General features: G+C 44.1%; 1 protein-coding gene across 7 annotated transcripts in view; it reads left to right on the top strand.

Moving 5' to 3' along the window:
- rnf220a (ring finger protein 220a) overlaps positions 1-19,969 on the top strand; it is a 184,041-nt gene that overhangs the window by 6,236 nt on the left and 157,836 nt on the right. For 4 of the 7 annotated variants that reach the window (XM_070973926.1, XM_070973923.1, XM_070973924.1 and 1 more), the window contains exon 2: positions 7,806-9,031. In XM_070973926.1, the coding sequence (XP_070830027.1) occupies positions 8,377-9,031 (655 nt within the window). In that variant the 5' untranslated portion in view covers positions 7,806-8,376. Of the gene's footprint in view, positions 1-7,805; positions 9,032-19,969 lie in introns of those variants that run through there. The other 3 variants (XM_070973927.1, XM_070973925.1, XM_070973922.1) reach the window with 1 other exon arrangement.

The raw sequence follows: 19,969 nt of genomic DNA, 5'->3' as shown, positions 1-19,969 counted from the left end.
TCCTCTCACCAGCTCCAGCACTGCTGCTCTGTGTCTCTAACCTCAGGCCTCCATGCAGAGCAGAGCAGATCATTTCCCGGCAGGTATCAAAGACGTTTCCCATTGTTCTTATTATTAACTTACAATAGAGGATTATTACAGCGGGATCTGGGAGTGAAAACAGTGTACCTGGAGGCAGTTTTTCCTTGTTAAACTTGAACTAATTGGCTTGCACTTGCATGCAGCCTGTAGTACAAACTGGCCAGCCAGCCGCCTGTCTGCCTGTCTGCCTGCCAGCCAGCTAGATTAGTGGCTGCTGTTGTACACGCCGGCACAGCACAGCAATAAAGAGTCATAGCAGGGCGGCTGGTGCCACACACACACACACACACACACACACACACACGCTCAGTCACAGTGCTGCAGGACAGAGAGCAAGTTCTGTCACCTGTCAGTCAGCAAAGAGACATTGGTGTCGTCCGTCAGGCTTAGAAGGATTTTGTGAGTGCGTGCCGAAAGCCCAAAGTTTAAAGCATTATGACTTGAACAGAAACGGATAACTATGAGGCATGAGAGCAGATTGTCAGCTTTTGAGTGTTGGTCTCTTCTGGCTTCTGTTAAGCTCTGTGTTACGGCCTGTCTCAGCTTCTATTGCACCATAAATTAAGCACATGAAAATGTTTTATTTGAAGTAGAAAGAGAGGGTATTTATGTCATTTTGTCCTCTGTCAGATATTAAGCGGTGTAAAGTGACTTTCAACAGCTTGCTACGATTATGAATTGTTATTTTTTGGACTCTTAAAGTGACATAAAAATGTCCCTGTCCAGAATACAGGCCGATACTGCTGCACCTGACAGTAGCCAGATGCGTCAAAGGAGGTCTATTTAGCATCATTTCAGGGAAACAAAAAAGAAAAAAAAAAGATGCTGAGATTTGGTTTACCAATGATCCAAAAATACACTTTGGGCATGGTAATCTGTGAGCAGTGGAATGGTGTGCTTTTCCCATTTAGCCTTGTCTGTACCAGGAATTAGCTGGCCCCGCTGAACTGAGCCTCGCTGGTGCTGCCATGAATAGAAATCCCTGCCACAGGTCAGGGCCGACGTCCAGAATGATTTTTGTTTCCCAGCCATGACTCTGTCTCTGAAATCACAAAGGCTTATTTGAGAAGTAAATCCTTTTTCTTTCTTTCTTTCTTTCTTTCTTTCTTTCTTTCTTTCTTTCTTTCTTTCTTTCTTTCTTTCTTTCTTTCTTTCGTTCTTTCTTCGTCACAGAGTGACTCTGGGAAAGAAAGATGACAAAAATATTGTCCCTCTTATTTTTTCCAATTCGTTTGAGTATTCGTTGTTGAATAACACGTTCTCTAAAATATATTTATTGTTCGTTGACTGCTGCACAAAGCTTGTATGTTCACTCGCACAAGCTTGTCCAATCCTTATTGATTTTCTTGCTGAATATTGTCCAAGTGTCATTATCCACCTCAGGATGATGTGTGTGTCTGTATATTATTAAATCTTACTGTAATATTTTTTCCCACTGCTGATGCATGTATCTCCCGTTAACTGCAGCAGCTGCTGACTGAAGCGAATAACCTGGTTACAGATTTCATATCAGAGCGGGCGAAAGAAAGAGGGAGAGAGGAAAGAAGAGAGAAACATGAGATTGGATATTTGAAAGGCGTTTGGAAACAAAATTTGAGTTTTACAGCTGAAAGGAAAGACAAGGACAAATAATATGAGCGAGAGCGAGGGGGAGGGGGGTTATTCACAAGGACATTTGAGCTTTGCCTCATGGCCAGACATGAATGAGTAGATTTCAATAGTATTGACTGTTGCTTCGGACATCAGCAAACACACACGCAGATACACGCGCACACACCTACTGACGCAAAAGCACAAACACTGCTGTCTGTCTGGAATACAGAGTGGACCTGTGTGCAGCTTAGTGCATGCTTTTTACAACACACACACACACACACACACACACACACACACACACACACACACACACACACACACACACACACCATACAGACAGGCAGTTTACTTGCTCTGTTTCCCTCCATGTGTGTGTCATGATGGCAAATATTTAGTATCTGACAGCAGGGTTTTAAATAGCAGTGTTTTCTTTGTCTTTTGGCTGGTGAAACAAGTCCTCAGAATGGTCCGGTTTACTCTGCAGGGTTTGAAAAATATACATTTTTTTCCCATTTCAAATAACAAGTCCTTTTATTTCGTATACATGTTTGTGTTTTCATTGAGCTTCTAGTGTTTGGCAGTGTTTTGTTCTATTTACGTCACGCATGTGAGCTGCACTGATGTGCATATTGTGATCAGTTACCAAGCTGTCCAGTGAAAACACGTCTTTATATTTGAGAAAAAAAAAAAGCTCTTTTGTGGTCTTGGACAATTCTTCCAAGTCTTCGGCGAAACTCGTTGCATTTTCCAAAAGAATGTCCTGAAACTTCTAACAGGGTCATATTTCACGATTGGTTGGCATTTCTGAGTTGTATACTTTTCATTGGGCAGCAGCAGCATGTCGCTGGGTTACGGTTAGAAGTGTTACATCTATGAAAATGGCAGCTGTTAGAATTAAAGATAGATTTTTTTTTCCAATAATAAAAATAGGATTTTTTCCCCCAATGATACTTATTATTTCTACCTGAAAATGCCGCACCTTTATTAGTATACCTTGCTCTGATAATAGTCCATGGGGTTGACAGTTTCCTATAAAATGTTTATGTGGTTGATTTTTATGGTGGTTAAAAAGCACAGTGCTGTAATTACCCTAAAATAAGGCGTGCCAAGGCTTTCAGGGTAGGGTGAAGAACAGCGAGAGAGAAGTATAGAGTACAAGGCTGGCAGAGGCTGAGGGTAGACTTTAGAGGCTGTAAATTTTAACTGGAGTTTCAGGGCTGTGAACATGAACATTTTGTTCTCAGGAGACTTTAGTTTGCTCTTTTACGCTACATACTTAAGATATTGGTGCTCCTTATTAAATACCAATTCAATTATGGAAGCATGTATTTAGATTATTTTCCATGCAATTAGGTCGGTTTAGTTCTGTGGTGTTGTAATATGCGGTATGGTTTGTTTTTCACTGTGTTACTCTTCAAAGTCTCTAAACTGTCTCTACATCATCTGGTGTGAATGTGTGACTGACTGTGTGTGTTCACTAGAGAGATGAGATGAATGACACAGCTTGGCCTGTCTTGTAATAAAATGTAAGAGTGGCACTTTCACGCTTGTCAACAATCTCTAAATATACCCATGGACCGGGAAGTGTGTGTTCACACACACACGCACACGCACACATTCAGACAGGCCTGTGGTTTTGACTGCTTTTCCCTCTGTCTCCATTAGAAAAAGAAAAAAAAAACAAACAAACTTCAGCTGCTTTACTTCCTGACAGTCCCGGCTTTCACACACACAGACGTGTGCGTACGCACAGCAGTCACAGTCGACAAGACATTTTTATAACAAAAATTGGATTCCTCTCTAAAACTCAACAGGCACACTGGAAAACTCGATCTGACAAGTTTCAGCGCCGCGCTGGAACAGCAAAAGCGTTGGTTACACACTCAAAGCAGCCATGCAAGAAAAATATTTATTCCGACTAGTCAACAAAAAGGAAGGCTTCGATGAGACGGCCGCTCTTTGTCACCAGTGTAGTTATTTGGATCCCATTTTCCCTCTTCTTTTCTGATCCTGACACTCAGAACTGCTCCTGTTTCTTCCCTCCAGTTCTCCATCAAAGAATCAATCCACTGGAACATCTGGAACAGTGAGGACACTCTAGTTCACATAGGAGCCTGATTTGGAAACCATCATCATTCTCATTATTGTGCCCATAACGCCACCATCAAAATATAGCATTTCTGAGCTCTCCTACAAGCAAATAACATTCTATCATTACTTTGAAAGAACAATAATAGTGTCTATGACCACATTTACCAATTCTTTTGCATAGGATCTGTGACTTCTCCCGCAGCCCCCCCTCTCAGCGGCTCATATTTGAAATTCCCCCTCAGAATGATGTTAAAGCACATTGTTGTTGACAACGCAATTTCGGCGACTGGTATAACATTGTCACTTAAAGTGCAGATTTGACGTGAAAAGCCCTCCTCGCTGTTTGTGTTTAATATCGCGCTGACAGCTGTATCATTCTTGCACGCTGTAATCAAATTATGACAGCGTGGTAAATGTTCCCCTGTGACATTTTCTATTATAAAATGCATATACCCGGTGTCAGACAATGTGTGGGTGGTATCCCTCAGTGGCAAATGGGATTGTAAGTGGCACCGACTGACATTATGCATGTGTGCGTTAGATGTAATTGCGCTTGTATATTGATGGTATGCAAAGGTGTATGTCAGCCAGCATCATGATTGTTGTTTTAGAGATAAGGTGAACAACATCACTGACTTTAAGCAGCTTCATGACACTTCCATTAGTACGATAACAGCAGAGTTACAATTCATCATAAATGTCACATTTAGGAAAAATATTTTTCACGTGTGAAAGCATCCATATAAAAACAAACACAAAAGTTAAATGTGGAGAGACAGCTGAAGGCCTCCTTGGTATCACTTTCTAGAGGCCTCATCACATATATGTGTGTGTGTGTGTGTGTGTGTGTGTGTGTGTGTGTGTGTGTGTGTGTGTGTGTGTGTGTGTGTGTGTGTGTGTGTGTGTCTGTCTGTGTGTCTGTGTGTCTGTGTGTCTGTGTGTGTGTGTTCACATATGTGCAGACAAGACCACCAGGCCAGAAGGCAGCCGGCTTGTGTCAATCACCCAGGGACATGAGATTTGTACCCTTTGCTCTGATATCACACCCTCTTCTGTCCTCTCCTTTCCTTTCCTTATTTCCTCATTTCCTTGCCTCTCAGGGCCTCTTGTTTCTTTTTTCTGTCCTCGCTCCTCCTCCTTTCCTCCCCCCTCCTTTTCTTATCTCCTCTCCTCTTGTTTCCTCTCCTTCTTGTTTCAGTTCCCCTCCTCTCCTTCTTTTGTCTCATCGCCTTCTTTCTTTCCCTTTCTCCTCTCTCCTTTACTCCTTTTTTTCTCCTCTCCTCTCCTGCTGTGGCCTGTAAAGGAATATCCAGTGTCCTCTTATTGGATTGGCTGCTTCACATTGGCGGCCCTTCACTTGCCGCCCCTCGGCCTGCTGGGTAATGATAATAAAATTGAAATATCCCGGTACTTATCAGTGTATTACCACACTATCAACACCTCAGACACACTCCGACTTTAGAGGTTATACAGGAGAAAGCGTGATCTGATATACAGCGCGAACAGAGAGAGGACACCAGACGAGAAAGTGGGAAAGACGGAGAGAGAGGAGGAGAGGGAGTAAGCTGATAGACAGAGAAAGGGATGGGGAGAAAGAAAGGCAGGAGTTTTGCCATGGCTACATTTTCAAGGTGCTATTTCCAGGATGGATTGCGGTAGGTAGAGAAGAAAGAGGAGGTGGAGGAGGAGGAGGAGGAGGAAGAGAGGCCTGTAATGTGACTCTGTGGCATCTGTCCAGACCAGAGGCGTGTTAGCGTAAGCCGTTCTCAACACTCCACACTAGTCTACTGTACATTTGCGGTAATGTAAAACATCTCACATCTCCCCATCTCTCTCTGTCTCTGGGCCCTCTCCTCTCTCCTTCCTCCCGGCAGTTGTTGGCGTGTGTGTCTTTGTGTGTGTGGGAGGCGGGGGAGCGTGCCAAGGCCGAGATCAGGTTTGGAAATTGATTTGAATGAGTGTTGTGGACAGCTGATAGCTATAAAAGATTTTCTCCTTTCATTTCCCAGGGAGTTTCTACTTTGATGTTGGCTGGTAGTCAACACAGCTTTGAAGCTCGTCTAGAGCGGCTCGGCCCGCTACTTGATACTGCGTGAGTTTGTTGTGTGTTTATGTATGCGTGCGCATGACTTCATGTTTGACCTTTTCAAGTTACGTCGGTGTTGAATTTTGATGGCAGCGGTGACTTTTATGATAATAAGACCAAAAATTGTGCTTTTTCATAGCACAAAATGGCATGTGGCTTTATCTGATTTATCAGGTAGAATTACTCATGACAACCTATTTGCATGTAAGCGGATCTGATATTTTTTTCATCCAGAACGATGCACAAAGTCCCACGACCGCTTATGTACGACAAGCACATCTTTACCTACTCTAATCTAAACATATTGGACTATTAACAAGCCAGCCACCTTCAAATTGCCCTTTTAGGGATAAAAATCTCTGAAATGTTATTTTGTCGTTTCATCAGCTGCCTCTCTGCATTCCTCCGACTGGCCAATCACACGCTCCAATCTAATCCCCAGGAGGGAAGATTCTAGTCTGTTGCCACGGATGCCGGGGGGGTCGTGAGGTCAAGTACGGCTAATTTATTCACTCAGTCAGATTTCCTCTGGCTCGTGGATGGCAGATGGAGAGGTTTGATATGATATCACCCATCTGAATCACCCAAGGGAGAAGAGAGCAGGAGAGACACGGGAGGGAGGGAGGGAGGAATGGAGGGATGAGAGAGGAGAGATTGACAGGAGAGATGTAAAAAGACAGGGAGGACAGATAGTTAAAATTGGGGAATTAAAAGTGGTTAGATAGAGAGATAGGAGAGGGTAGCATAGCCTGCAAGAGTGTGGAGTGTGTTTGCCCCACCGAGTCGGGTGTCAAGCTGAACATTGAGCCACATAGCCTCTTATCAGATGTGTGTGTGTGGGTGTGGGTGAAACGTGCGTGTGTGTCCTTATCTTAAGACAAGTGGTTCTGGTCCAATAAGATCCTGGGAGATGGTAGGAATAAGCGGCTTAGACCAAGATCTGAGATGGAGGAGGGAGGGAGGACAGATAGCGCTGGGGAGATGAGAGGAGGAGATGACGACGAGAGGAGAGGAAGAGGAGGAGGAGATGGACAGATTAGGAGGATGGAGGACAAGAAGGGGACATTTGGAAAGAGATGAGACGTGGAGGGCTAGAGATCGGAATGGAAAGATGTGATGTGGAAACAGTTTGGAGAAGTTTTTTTTAAAGAGCAGGAGGAAAAGAGGAGGGGAAAGTGGGAGAAGTTTGGGGTTTGAAATAGTTCTTGGCTTCTTGTCAAAAGGCAGGGATTTACAGGATTTGATCAACAGTGTCAACTTGAGGACACTTTATCCCAAGAGGTTCTGAATTTGTGGCTTCAACAACAGTGTCTGCTTAAAAACACTCAGCCCCCAAAGGTTTTGACTTCAAGCCTTGGCTTCCAGCGTCTCCTTTATTAAAACATTTCCACTCAGCTCCCAGCCTCTGCTCTACATACAGATTGAGGGCAAGACATTGATCTTTGTCAGTTTAAAAAGCAGCACGCCCCTTGTCTCTGGAAGTATCTACCATTAAGAAAAGATGAGGAGGTCTGAGATAAATGTGACAGAGTGCGCAAAGGGATTTGAATTTTTATCACGGATATTAAAAGAGCTGATTTTAAGCACTTTTGTCAGCACAGATACGATCTTTTCAGGGCTGTCCAAAATGGCAGAAAGCTCAAGTAAATCTGTCAAAGGGCAGATCTCATCTAACCGCAAATCATCTAAAAAGAAAAAAACAATGTGCAAGAAGATGTAATTATCTTTACCCATCACACTTTGTATGTTAGGGTAGAACTCAGACTCAGCTCAGACAGCTGTTCTTGTGTCTTGCATAAGCTTGTTGAGACCAACACACATTTTTCAAGAAAAAGCTTTGCAAGTTGCTTTTCTTGCGACTGGTGATAGTGAACTACCCGAGAGTTCTAAACATCGCTGTAGCTCCCTGAAAATGAATTGAAACTCATGCTTGTGTTTTGTATCCCCTCAGATTGACAACCACATGAAGATGAGGAACCAGCTTTGATGACCTACGGATGTCCACCCTCCCCGGACCATTTGGCTTCGGCAACACACCCAACAAACTCTCCAAGAGGGAGGCGTTTGCAGCTTATTACCCAGGAGGAAAAACTTAACCTTGACCATTTATTGTATCTATCATCAGGACTGAAGTAGTCCAAACTGTGAAGTCTCTGGAGGACTGAACATAGCCAACAGCACTTACCTGGCACGGAATGATCTGCACTGATCTTAGCTCAAGTGAATTTGGCTGGAGACAGATTAACTCACTATAGTTCAACTGAGGAGAAATGAACTGAAGTCAACCTCACCTGAACTGATGTTGGCTGACATTCTTTAATTTCATTAAGAATACTACTCTTCAAACTGCTCTTTTCTGAGCACCCTCTTTTAGAAAACCAAATCCTTTTAGAGTGCAGCCTAGATTTTCTGACATCCTCAGACCCTTTCCAAGGGTCTTGGACATTGTCTCAAATCTTATTGAGGAGGAAGCATCTCCTCCTCCTCTTAAAATCCTTACGACTTCTTCCCTCCGTCCAGACATGGACCTCCACAGGGCAGCCTTCAAGATGGAGAGCTCCTCCTACCTGCCCAATCCCCTGGCCTCCCCGGCCCTTATGGTCCTGGCTTCCACTGCTGAAGCCTCTCGTGACGCCTCAATTCCCTGCCAGCAGCCACGTCCATTTGGGGTCCCGGTTTCTGTCGAGAAAGATGTCCATTTGCCATTCAACAATGGTTCTTACACTTTTGCATCAATGTACCACCGCCAAGGTGCGGTCCCACCAGGATTCCCCAACAGGGATTTTCCTCCATCCCTCCTCCACCTCCATCATCAGTTTGCCCCACCTAACCTGGACTGTTCGCCAATCAGCATGCTCAATCACAGCGGGGTTGGTGCCTTCAGGCCTTTTGCCTCACCTCCAGAAGATCGGGACAGCGCACCAGGCGGGTATCAGTCTGCTTTCACCCCAGCCAAGCGCCTCAAAGGCTGCCTGGATGCAGAGGCTTCACCCCACCTGCGGTACTCTGATGCAGAGGGGAAAGAGTATGACTTTGGTGGTGGCCAGATCCCTCCTGGAGGCTCGCCCAGCAGCGCCTTGAAAGCAGTGGAGGACAGTGGGAAGAAGATCTTCGCCGTGTCAGGCCTCCTGTCTGATCGAGAGACTTCCTCCAGCCCTGAGGACCGCATTGAACGCTGTAAGTAGCAATTCATGACTGTTCTACATTGCTGTCAGGGAAAGTAGAACCATGTTGAACCACGCATACAGATGGGTGACAAATGATAGGAAAAAACATGAATAAATGAGTGGAAACATAACAGCACAGGGCACAAGGAGTCACCGAATGGTTCTATGAGTGTTACAGTGGTGTGAATCTTGTGCTATGGTTTTGCAGTGATGAGATCTCAACCCTGTTGAACACCTATGGGAGATTTTGGAGCAACATGTTACACAGTGCTCTTCACCACTTTTATCAAAACACAAGGAGCTCTGAAGCTGTTCTGGAAACTTAACACCTCAATAAGAAACTTTATGTTGTATTTTTCTTACATACATATTTGTCACCAATTTGTATCTAAGATTGGCTTGTGAGGCATATTAAGACAAATCAGTGGAACTTGTTGCATAATGTGCTCACAATAATATAATTTACACAACACTCCACACCACATATTGTTCTGAAAGTCTTTTCAAGTGCAAACGGAAAATAAGCCCAACATGGTCTGTAATGATAAGAAAATGATGTGTTGTACATTATTTGGGTGTGATACAATGAAGGAACACACCACATCACTTGAGCAATCTTGATGTACGTTCTATGACAGGTTACACACAGCTATAAAATCCCAGAGTGTGCAGGATTTTCACAATGTCACACTTCCAATACTCATTGCACGTTTAATGAAAACAACTTAAACACGTATATTCGAGCATCGTTCCACAGCTCAGCTGTAATTAAACCTGACGCATGCACAAACATATACAGCAAGACACACACACACACTTACAGAGCCAAATATATTTCTGGCTCTCAAAACCAAAGTACAAGTTGCTGCAATTTGTAAAAGAATGCAAATTTTTACACACGAGCATCACACAGGACAATAAATCCCATCTATGTCCTCTTGTCATCATCTCTGCTGGCTCTCCCTATCCTTGTTTCACAAGCCCACAAGCTCCACTGGTCACATTAGCATTCACCAGTGGAAGGATGCCATTTGGCCCTCACGCACTGGGAATCTGATTAGTGTGTGTGTGTATGTGTGTATGTGTGTATGTGTGTGTGTGTGTGTGTGTGTGTGTGTGTGTGTGTGTGTGTGTGTGTGTGTGAGTGAGTGTGAGAGAGTGAATGGTTCAGAGACTGGCCATGCTCTTTGCCATCAGCATTCATCATAGCTCCACGCTGGCAGCCCTGTTGCCAAAAGATTTACCCACATACCCAAAACCTTGGCAGGCCCTGTGTGTGTTGTGTGTGTGTGTGTGTGTGTGTGTGTGTGTGTGTGTGTGTGTGTGTGTGTGTGTGTGTGTGTGTGTGTGTGTGTGTGTGTGTGTGTGTGTGTGTGTGTGTGTGTGTGTGTGCGTGTGTGTGTGTGTGCGTGCGTGCGTGTGCATGTGTGTGTGTTTAATACAGGGGAGGTGGGAGACGGGTTGTGATAGCTCCAAACACAAACACACAAGCATCCACAAACACTCTTCCAGACACATAAACAGCTCTCAGCATGAGCACCGACATCTCCTACACATGTCAACAAGCTGCATCGGATCTCAGTGACAAATTAGGAGAGAGGCAGACAGAGACGTGCCTATAATGTATAATTGAACTAAATGAGAAACTCCTTTCTGTTTCTGTTTTTTCATCATTTCGACGCTTCTTTCTTAAATTCATTCTATCGCTCCTCCTTTGTCTTTATTTCTTTATTCTGTCTTTCATTCCTCCTCCACATTCTGTTGAAGAGGGAGAGCGTTTGTGTGTGTGTGTGTGTGTGTGTGTGTGTGTGTGTGTGTGTGTGTGTGTGTGTGTGTGTGTGTGTGTGTGAGCGATGCATCCTTGATGGAACACATGAGAGACAGAGGCGACGACCTGAGACTGATCCGATAAAAAGACCACCGCAGGAGAGACAGAGAGGGTGAGGAAGAGAGGGATGAAGGAGGGGAGTGGAGAGGAGGAAATTGGGAAAATGACACCCAGTGGCTGGCTGGAGAGGAATAAGAAGGAGGAGAAAGATATCAAAGGGCACATAAAGTGAGAGAGGGAACAGGACAAGACCAAGGAGAGACAGGAAAGAAAGAAAGAAGTCATATCTCTGCTGTGGAGCTGTAGTCTCATTACACTGATGATTTAAAACATGTTTTGCCTTTTCACTCAATACACATTTTTCGTTTGTATTGGTTTTCAGCCCACTGGACTAGTGCCTTGCTCAAGAGAACTGTGTTGTTAAGTGTGGTGCACGTCACAGCCATACTTGCCTTGTTATCACCACAGATTTGTGAGCACTAAGACCGGGGCCAGAAATAGAATAGGAGATGGGTTCAGGGCTCCTGTGCTGTCTTTTGGAACGGCTGAATCTGTATCTAATCAGGTTAAATCTTGGCACAAGTAGCCTCCACCTCTACCATAGGCTTCTAATGCAATTGGATGTGCAGAGGCACTGCTCACAGCAAAGAATTATGGGTTCTCCATCACTGGTTTTGGCAATCCAGTGGAGGCGTAAAGAACAAACAACACTTTGGTACAGTCCCATGAGAACAGTGCTCTCGCTGCTTCACACACACATTAGCTAACTAGCAGCCTCCGCACTGCTTCACACATACCTCTCGAATCTTGAAGTGAAAAGAGGTTTATAATGCTCGGGATCATTCAGTGTCTTCAGAGTGTCTGGAACAACAGATTGGATCTTCTTGGCAGGAGTTTGAAAATGTATATGATGGCAAATAAATAATTAAAACTAATCGATCGTTTGATCCATTTCCAAAACTTTAACTCTCAATGTTTTAGACAGGTTTTTAAGTTTGTTCCCTTCACCTGCATAAAGTTACTGTACATAATTCTCAGTGCAAGCATGACATTGCAGATTTAAGTCTGTCTTATGGACTTTGAATCTATTTGTTTGTTGATTATTTATATGGATATAATTAATAGCTGTCATTAAAATGCTGATATCGCTCTACTCATGGGATAACGGACTCAGATAATAATTAAGTGTCCAAACCAACTAATCAGCGTTTTCCGTAGCTTTATGGTCTTCATCAGTAACCAGAGGTGGTTCAGTTATCAACTTGTTTGATTACATCCTGATCACATACATTTGAATTTATACTTTCCGGGAACGCCTCATTGCACAACACAGTAATTGCATGCCTGCACGCAGTCATTATGAAACACTTGGAAACTCTAAAAGTTGGTTTGGGAGGACAGCTGTCCAAAGTGCAGTGTCTGACTTAAAAGCAGGACACTGGAGTTTGACCAGCAATTAATGTCCAGATTTTTATGAAGTCTATAACCTTGGTAACTGCCATGCGCACATATTGTGGAAAGGAACATTTTTTAAACACTGAGAAAAAAGTTTTGATTAAATGTAATCTTGGAGCTTGTGAAATTGCCCAATACTGAAGTTCTTTGCTGGGGATAATGTTACCTGTGCAGATACCCAAAGTATTATAAAGAGGCCTACATGACCACTGTCCACATCAGAGTCTAGTGTAGAGTATATCAGAGCATCACCACCTGCCCCTACATTTGTCCTGCATTCATCCATTTGCATCATGAATATATGTTTTAGTCCTATCCGATTACAATCCGTGACAATCGTGTGTCATGTTAGTTAATCCCAGGTGTGAAGATGATCCTTTCTTTGTTACACACCAAATCAAAAATGATGTTAACACAACTTGAAAAACCTGACAATCCGAGCTCCCCTCTGTCAAGCCTGCCACATTCCACTCCAAGCAACAGAGGCCTACTCTGTGCTAAGACCTCCCAAATCCCCCCACTGCACCGGCAGGCACGTTGGCTCTTAACTAAACCTGCTAACCTGTCAGCTGCTAAACCTGCACATAAAGGCCCCATCATGCCTTAAGAAGGCTGTGCATGTGATATTATAGTAAAAGCTATTACCATTTACTGTATTCCCGTTGTAAGATTTCAGCAGGGGAATGACGGGTTACAGAGCAGCGGGTTGTTGTGCATATACAGTAGGCTAAAGGAGAAACTGGAATTATGGGATGTGTGATTGGAATTAATGGGATTGTTGACAAATGAAGCAGTCCGCCCTCGCAGTGCACTTGCTTGTTTGTGGAGGGGATTTGATGTTTCCAGCATGTTCCATCTCCTTTTTCCCTGCTGCTTCCGACTTCCCTTTTGTTCTCACTGTCATCGCCGTGTGTGTATATGTGCATCGCCCATATGAGTGTGTGACAGCTGTAGTGTGTTTGTTTACATTCTCTCTGTTCTCCTCATTTACAAGGCTGAGAGATTTACACTGAACCTGACCCTGAATGCCTAACCCAGCTTCCCCATCTTTCTCCTTCCTTTTCTTTCTTCTTTTCATTTTCCAGTGAACATTTTCTACACACACAATTTAAATACAGGTAAATAAGACTCAAAGTCAACATGAAGACAAATGTTCAACTAAAAAAAGAAACAGACATCTCTAGCAGGGAAAGACAACAAATATTTTTAGTACAGAGCGAAGGGAAGGAATGCATGAGGGAGGAAAGAAGGGGTAAAAGAAGGGATAAAAGCCATAAGATAAAAGGTTGTGGGAAGGAAGGAGTGAAGAAAAGAGGGAGGATGTGAGAGGTTGAGCTGAAATACAGATCCCATCTGTCTGAGTGAAGTGAAGGCAGAGGAATTCTTTAGACAGCACGCACAGGTACAGGTAGATTTTGCTGAATTTGTGTAGCATTCACAGTATCGTCCTTTCTTTGAAACGGCTTTAGTCGAATCACTTTAATGCACTGACGCACCGTTGACCTGAACTTATGACACAAGCTTCAAACTTGCCCGGAGACTGCTCGCTATTTCTTGTATTCCCATCAGCATATAACAGAGTGCATCACACACAGCTGTTAAAACACACAGCGAGAGGCCTCCTCTTCATCCTCCTCTTCGCCTTTCTTCTCCTCTCTTTTGGAGTTGCCTCCTTTCCTTACCCCCCCCCTTCACAGAGCAAAAGTCACGTGTGTTGTTTCTTTCTGGGGACGAGTAGAACAAATTGTTGTAGCTAAAAAAAGTCACAGTGGAGAAAAATAAACGGAGGAAAAAATGGAGTTCTCACAAGAGGAAAGTGGATGATAATGATACTGATGTTGATGGATGACGAGCAGATTTTGTTTTGAATTTAGTTTCCATCTTTAGTGCAAGGCGGGAATTACTGTGGGGATTCTGCAGTGCACTTCCCACAGACCACCTGTCAATCAAAGCACGTGCGTGGGGGTTTAATGCTTTCAGATTCTGCAGGTGGCAGCTTTTGACTGTTAATGTCTGGTTTTTGAGATTTATTTACTTTCCATCCTTTCCGCTCCTCTCTCTCCCTGCTGTGGCACGTGAGGAGTTAAAAAATCAGCCAAGGAGACAGAAACGCTCATCCTTCTCCTTGTCCTCACAAAATCTGCCCTCCTCCACCTCTCCCTCCCCCTTCTCCCCCCTTCCATCTCTGCCTGTCACGGTCTAGTGGCAGGGTTAAGTTAAGTAAGAGTGTTCTAATAATTAGGACTGGGACCCGCCTGCCTGCCTCTGCGTGTGCGTGTGTTTGTGTGTGTGTGTCTTCCTGTCAGTGCTTAGCCAGATGTTAAAAGGCTTGTCCCTCTCATGTTGCCTCCCTGTCAGCCTCCACTGTGTGCCACACACACACTCACCCACACACACATCGCTGACTGTCCTACTTGTGGTGGCTTTGTTTACCCCCAAGTGTGTGCCCTTCTGCCCTTCTGGCAGTTCCCTCAGGGTGAGGAGTGTGTGTCTGTTTCTCTGTCAATACCAGCCTTCATGCATCTAGTCCACATGCAGGGCAAGGACAGCTTTTGGATTCCTTTTATTGTGACTTAAAGTTTTGCTTTTAGAAACCTTTATTTTTTAAATGAAATAGTCATTTGAATCTGGGAAAATTTCTTTCCATCTCTCTTTCAAACCGTTCCTTTCCCCTCCCTTTCTCTCTCACTGGGTGGCAACTGGAAGCAAGCAGCAACTGTCTATGTGCGTGTGTGTGCATGTGCAGTTGTGTGTGTGTGTGTGTGTGTGTGTGTGTGTGTGTGTGTGTGTGTGTGTGTGTGTGTGTGTGTGTGTGCTTCACTTGGTGTGAGTCGTCTTGCGGTCATTGTTGCGACACTGTGCAGATCAAGGATTAGTCGCTTCCTGTCGAGCCTTTTGTCGGCCCAGCCACTCCATTTGGACACAGATCAGTGTGTGTGTGTGTGTGTGTGTGTGTGTGTGTGTGTGTGTGTGTGTGTGTGTGTGTGTGTGTGTGTGTGTGTGTGTGTGTGTGTGTGTGCCTAGAGGAGTAGGTTACACAAATGAGCCACTGGAGCTGGTGTAAGGCAAATGCAGGAGAGCGGATGAGCTGAGAGGATTCCCTCTGTGGCGCCCTGCAAAATATTCTCCAGTCTCAAAAGTCATTTCATCTTCACTCTTAAAATATGACTTTTTTTTTCCTTTTCAAATTAGAGAGCACCTGCTTCACTGCTGTTTGACTTGATTCAGGAATTCTCCAGAAACAGGGGAAGCATGTAGAGATAAGGTAGACCACTTTGAGGACAGGATGTCACTTTGGGAATTGTCAAAGCAGGTTGCTTTGAAGTGAAAATTAGGCTTTACAATCCCTGTAGCCTAGACAGAGTCAGTCTCTCTCCCTTTCTCTGCCTCTCAGACACACACACACATACACATACACCCACCCATCCACACACACAGGCCCAGATCTGTAAGGTCCCGAGTTCCGGAATTCCACTTTGTTCCCCTGGTGATGTCAGCGTTGGCCAATAAAAACCCTGCGTTAAAACTCCACTGAGTCTCATAGAACTTCAGGACACCTGGCAACACAACACACATTTAACTTTTAATATGTGTACACACACACACACACACACACACACACACACACACACACACACACACACAAGGTTATGGCATGCCGCAGCCCTGAACTCCTGCACCTCTTTCACATTTTGCTTCACTTTTTTTTCAGATAAGATGCAGGATTTTTTTTGTCCAAAACGTGTAAATATACTGTCACACCATCGGCCTATGAAAGAGTTTCCAGTGATGGAGAAAGGGAGAACAGAGAAAAGCTGTAGTAATCCCTGAAGTCATGGTTTAACTTTACCAAAGAATCCCAATTAATCTGAAAATGATACACACTGTTGTACTCCTCTCCGTACATTGCTACATGCTGTATCTACCAGTCTGGCAGAAGCAGAGATGTGTTTATTTCTCTAGAGAGCTCCAGCGTTCAGACACCTAATAATGCACGTGTTAAAAGATTCTTCTCTCCTCAGTCTACCTCTGCCTCTGTCTCATCTCTTCCTCCTCTCTTTCTCCTTCCCTCCTTTCCCCCATCCTTCTCTTCCTCCCTCCATTCTGTCCTCATCTCCTCCCCTCCTCACCCCCCCTCCTCTCCTCTCATCTCCTCTCCTCTCCTCTCCTCTCCTCTCCTCTCCTCTCCTCTCCTCTCCTCTCCTCTCCTCTCCTCTCCTCTCCTCTCCTCTCCTCAGTAATCTAATCTGCAGCCAGTTTGTGGATGCAGTCTAGTGTGACAGGCCTCCCCACTTGCTTCTCTCACTTTCACACACACACACACACACACACACACACACACACACACACACACACACACACACACACACACACACAGCAGGCCCGTTTCCAAAAAACCCACTTGCTTGGCACACCCACCCCCCTGTCTTGGTCACACCCTCTTTAATATTGAATTATTCATCAAATCTGATTGGTTCCTGCTGATGGCAGCCATGATGCGAACGAACAATTTGTGTGTGTGTGTGTGTGTGTGTGTGTGTGTGTGTGTGTGTGTGTGTGTGTGTGTGTGTGTGTGTGTGCGCGTGCGTGCATGTGTGTGAGGAGGGGGTTGTGGGTTCGAGATCGTTAGCTGTTCTTAACGCACTGTCGCTTCACAAAGCTGGACCGGCCCTTTACTTAGCTCATGCACACACGCTTTATTTTTTTTATGGGACAATAGTAGCTAAACCACTTGCACCTGTAGAGTTTTTGGAAGTGAAACACATCTTTAAATAAGAAATAGGGATTTTTTCCGCGTTATTATTAAGCTGAAAGCCGCAGTGATCAGATATCAGGGTGTATCATCTTATTAGATTTCTTCCTCCGTGGTGGTAAAAGTTGCAGGGCATCCCAGAGGAATAAAGCTTAGCATCTCCCACAAAAAAGGCCTCTGAAGTCCCTTAGAAAGGTGAAACAAATCAATAATGGGTGTTTTATATGCATGCCAGAGTGTGTGTGTAAATGTGTGTGCATGCTCATATGATTTGCATGCACTTGAATCTCTGCTGTTCAACACTGGGAGTGCGCTGTGGGAGCCAGCACTTAAAGGTCTCATTGAGGTGCATGAACAGGCTGTTTTTATGGCCTTCATTTCCTTACAATGTGTACTTTTTTGTCCACTTTTCATAGGAAATTCTCGTGAAATGCTAATGTTATGGCGGCCATCACCGAAGGCCGTCAGAGAACGTTGATTCGAAAGGCGACGGCTGTTCTATGAAAAAGTTCTCTGCTTGTGAAGATGCTTCGGCGTCCCCTAACACACTGTGTGTTTGTATGCGTGTGAAATTGCATTCGCGCGGCAGGCTTTGTTAAAGGCATAAACAGTCGATGATCACGGATTGGCCCGCACTTCAGAAAAAGACGTGGATAAAGAAAGGATGAGTGTGTCGATGTTTGCGCTCGCGTGTGTATTCAGTATCTCAAATGCCTTGCAAGATACTTCATGTTGACCCGTGGTGCCTCTGCATATCTAAAAGGCATTAGAGGGACAGAGTCTGTCTGTCCATGGGTGTTTTTTTTCCCCCTTGTGGTTGAGTCTCTAAGCAGACGCACACACACGCTGCTCTCCTAAAATCTCAGCTTTGAGTTCAGGTAGCTTTGTTGTAGCTCACACCCTCCCCGTGGATTTCAAGATGAAGAAAGAATCATTTCAATGAAACTCAAGTTGCTCAAGACACACAGGGTGCTGCTTCAGGCTCCCCTCCTCATCCTCATCCTCATCCTCCTTTTTCACACCCCTGTCCCTCCTTCCCTCCATCCCTTCCCCCTGCCTTCCTCTCCTCTTCCCAGCCACCGGCTGTGTGTGGAAACCCAGCCCACTGTTCAGCAGATGAATAATTTAGCGGTGTGTGTATCATCTGTTTACCGTGCTAATCCATCTGTCAGCAGGCACCTATCGATTCGTGCCTGCCTGGTAATTGTGCATCCGTGCCACACGCACACACACATGCACATACACAAACACACACACGCATTACTAGACGTACACAAATGCACACTCGTGCATCTATATGATGTGCAGGTTAGCTCATATTTAGATCCTCTAGCTGTCAGCTGGCCACCCAGACACTTCATTTCACTGAGTGACACTGATTTTAGGGTCAAGGTCACTAAAAACTCTGATAGTAGACACAACAGCTTCAATGCAGTTCAATTTTGCGGACATGTACGCATTAGTAGACTATACTGTATAATGTTCAATACTGCTCAATATCGGCAACTGGGACATACAAGGATATTGGAAAGTATGACTTAACAAAAACATAAACTTATGTTTCCATTTGTTTGAGTCACAGAAAATACATGAAAAAAAAAAAGAAGAAAATGACAGACAATTTTCAAATCAAAATGTAAATTGGAAGTGCAGCCGCTTCCTGAAATGACTAAAAGACAAGTAACCTCAGCTGTTATTCAGGGTGGAGACGCTGGCTGCATCAATACGCAAAAGTCTAAAATCATACAGTGAAAGTGGGAAGTGGGTAAAACTAAAGGGCAGAACAACACGTCCGATGCTCACTGGCTGATTCCGTAGCAGAACTGTTCCAGCCTTTTCATTCCGTTCTTTCTCACCTAAACTCTACTTGTGGCCTTCTAATAACAGTGCACCAGGAATGTTTTTTACTCTCAGCCACAGGCTCTTCTAAGCAAAACAGTATTTTCTGTTCCTCACGATTTTCCTGCTCTGTATCCTTTATTAAAGAATCAGGATTCAAGTGTTTTAACCTAGTAGCAAATGAGTGAATAATAACATAGATGCTTTATAGAATGACTTTAGATGTTTGGGCTGCAGAAGTACAGCACTGGTTGAATATTGAAATAGTTAAAATACTTGTAGATAGGTGGTGAGAGAGAGAGAGAGAGAGAGAGAGAGAGAGAGAGAGAGAGAGAGAGAGAGAGAGAGCGCAGTGCTATAATGAATCCATGGGTGACCATTGACGGTTGTAATTATCAAATGACTGGTTTTAAAAGCTCATTGATTGATGTCATTAGCTCCATGAGTGATTACTAATTGCTGCTATAGTATGTTAAGCACACAAGACACACACACACACACACACACACACACACACACACACACACACACACACACACACACACACACATAAAAAACATTAATCACACATTCGTACGTCTGCTTGGATCCACATGTCTGATCTGATCATCAGTGAAATTATGAGGGGTACGGCAAAATAAACCAATGTAAAGAACTGAAGAGGGCGAGGGAAGATATTTTTCTGGATGCACACCAGGCTTTTAAAGATGAATATTTTTTTATAGAAACATTATCTCTCACCATCACTTCATTCTTGTAATCCATATGATCCATCTGAAATGGCTTTGGGCCCTTTGATCAGCTTAGTAATCACATCCATTAGATGTCATTCTGAATTATCAAGAGCAGGAATATCCAGCATTTAAGACTATTATCTGCTTAACCCTGCAGTGTTTTTGTGCTGTCAGGCCTCACGGCACACTTTACGCCTGTTCCACAACAAAAGCGGTTAACAGCGATGATTTACGTTCAGTCGTCATTATGCACAGATTCACATTTGTTTGATTGTCTGGACGAAGCTTATTTCAACCTTTTTGCCAGCTTAAAATCTAAAAAAAAATGTTATATATATT

The sequence above is a fragment of the Chaetodon trifascialis genome, chromosome 11, assembly GCF_039877785.1.
Source record: "Chaetodon trifascialis isolate fChaTrf1 chromosome 11, fChaTrf1.hap1, whole genome shotgun sequence".
Taxonomy (NCBI): domain Eukaryota; kingdom Metazoa; phylum Chordata; class Actinopteri; order Chaetodontiformes; family Chaetodontidae; genus Chaetodon; species Chaetodon trifascialis.
This window is presented reverse-complemented; position numbering and strand designations above follow the sequence as displayed.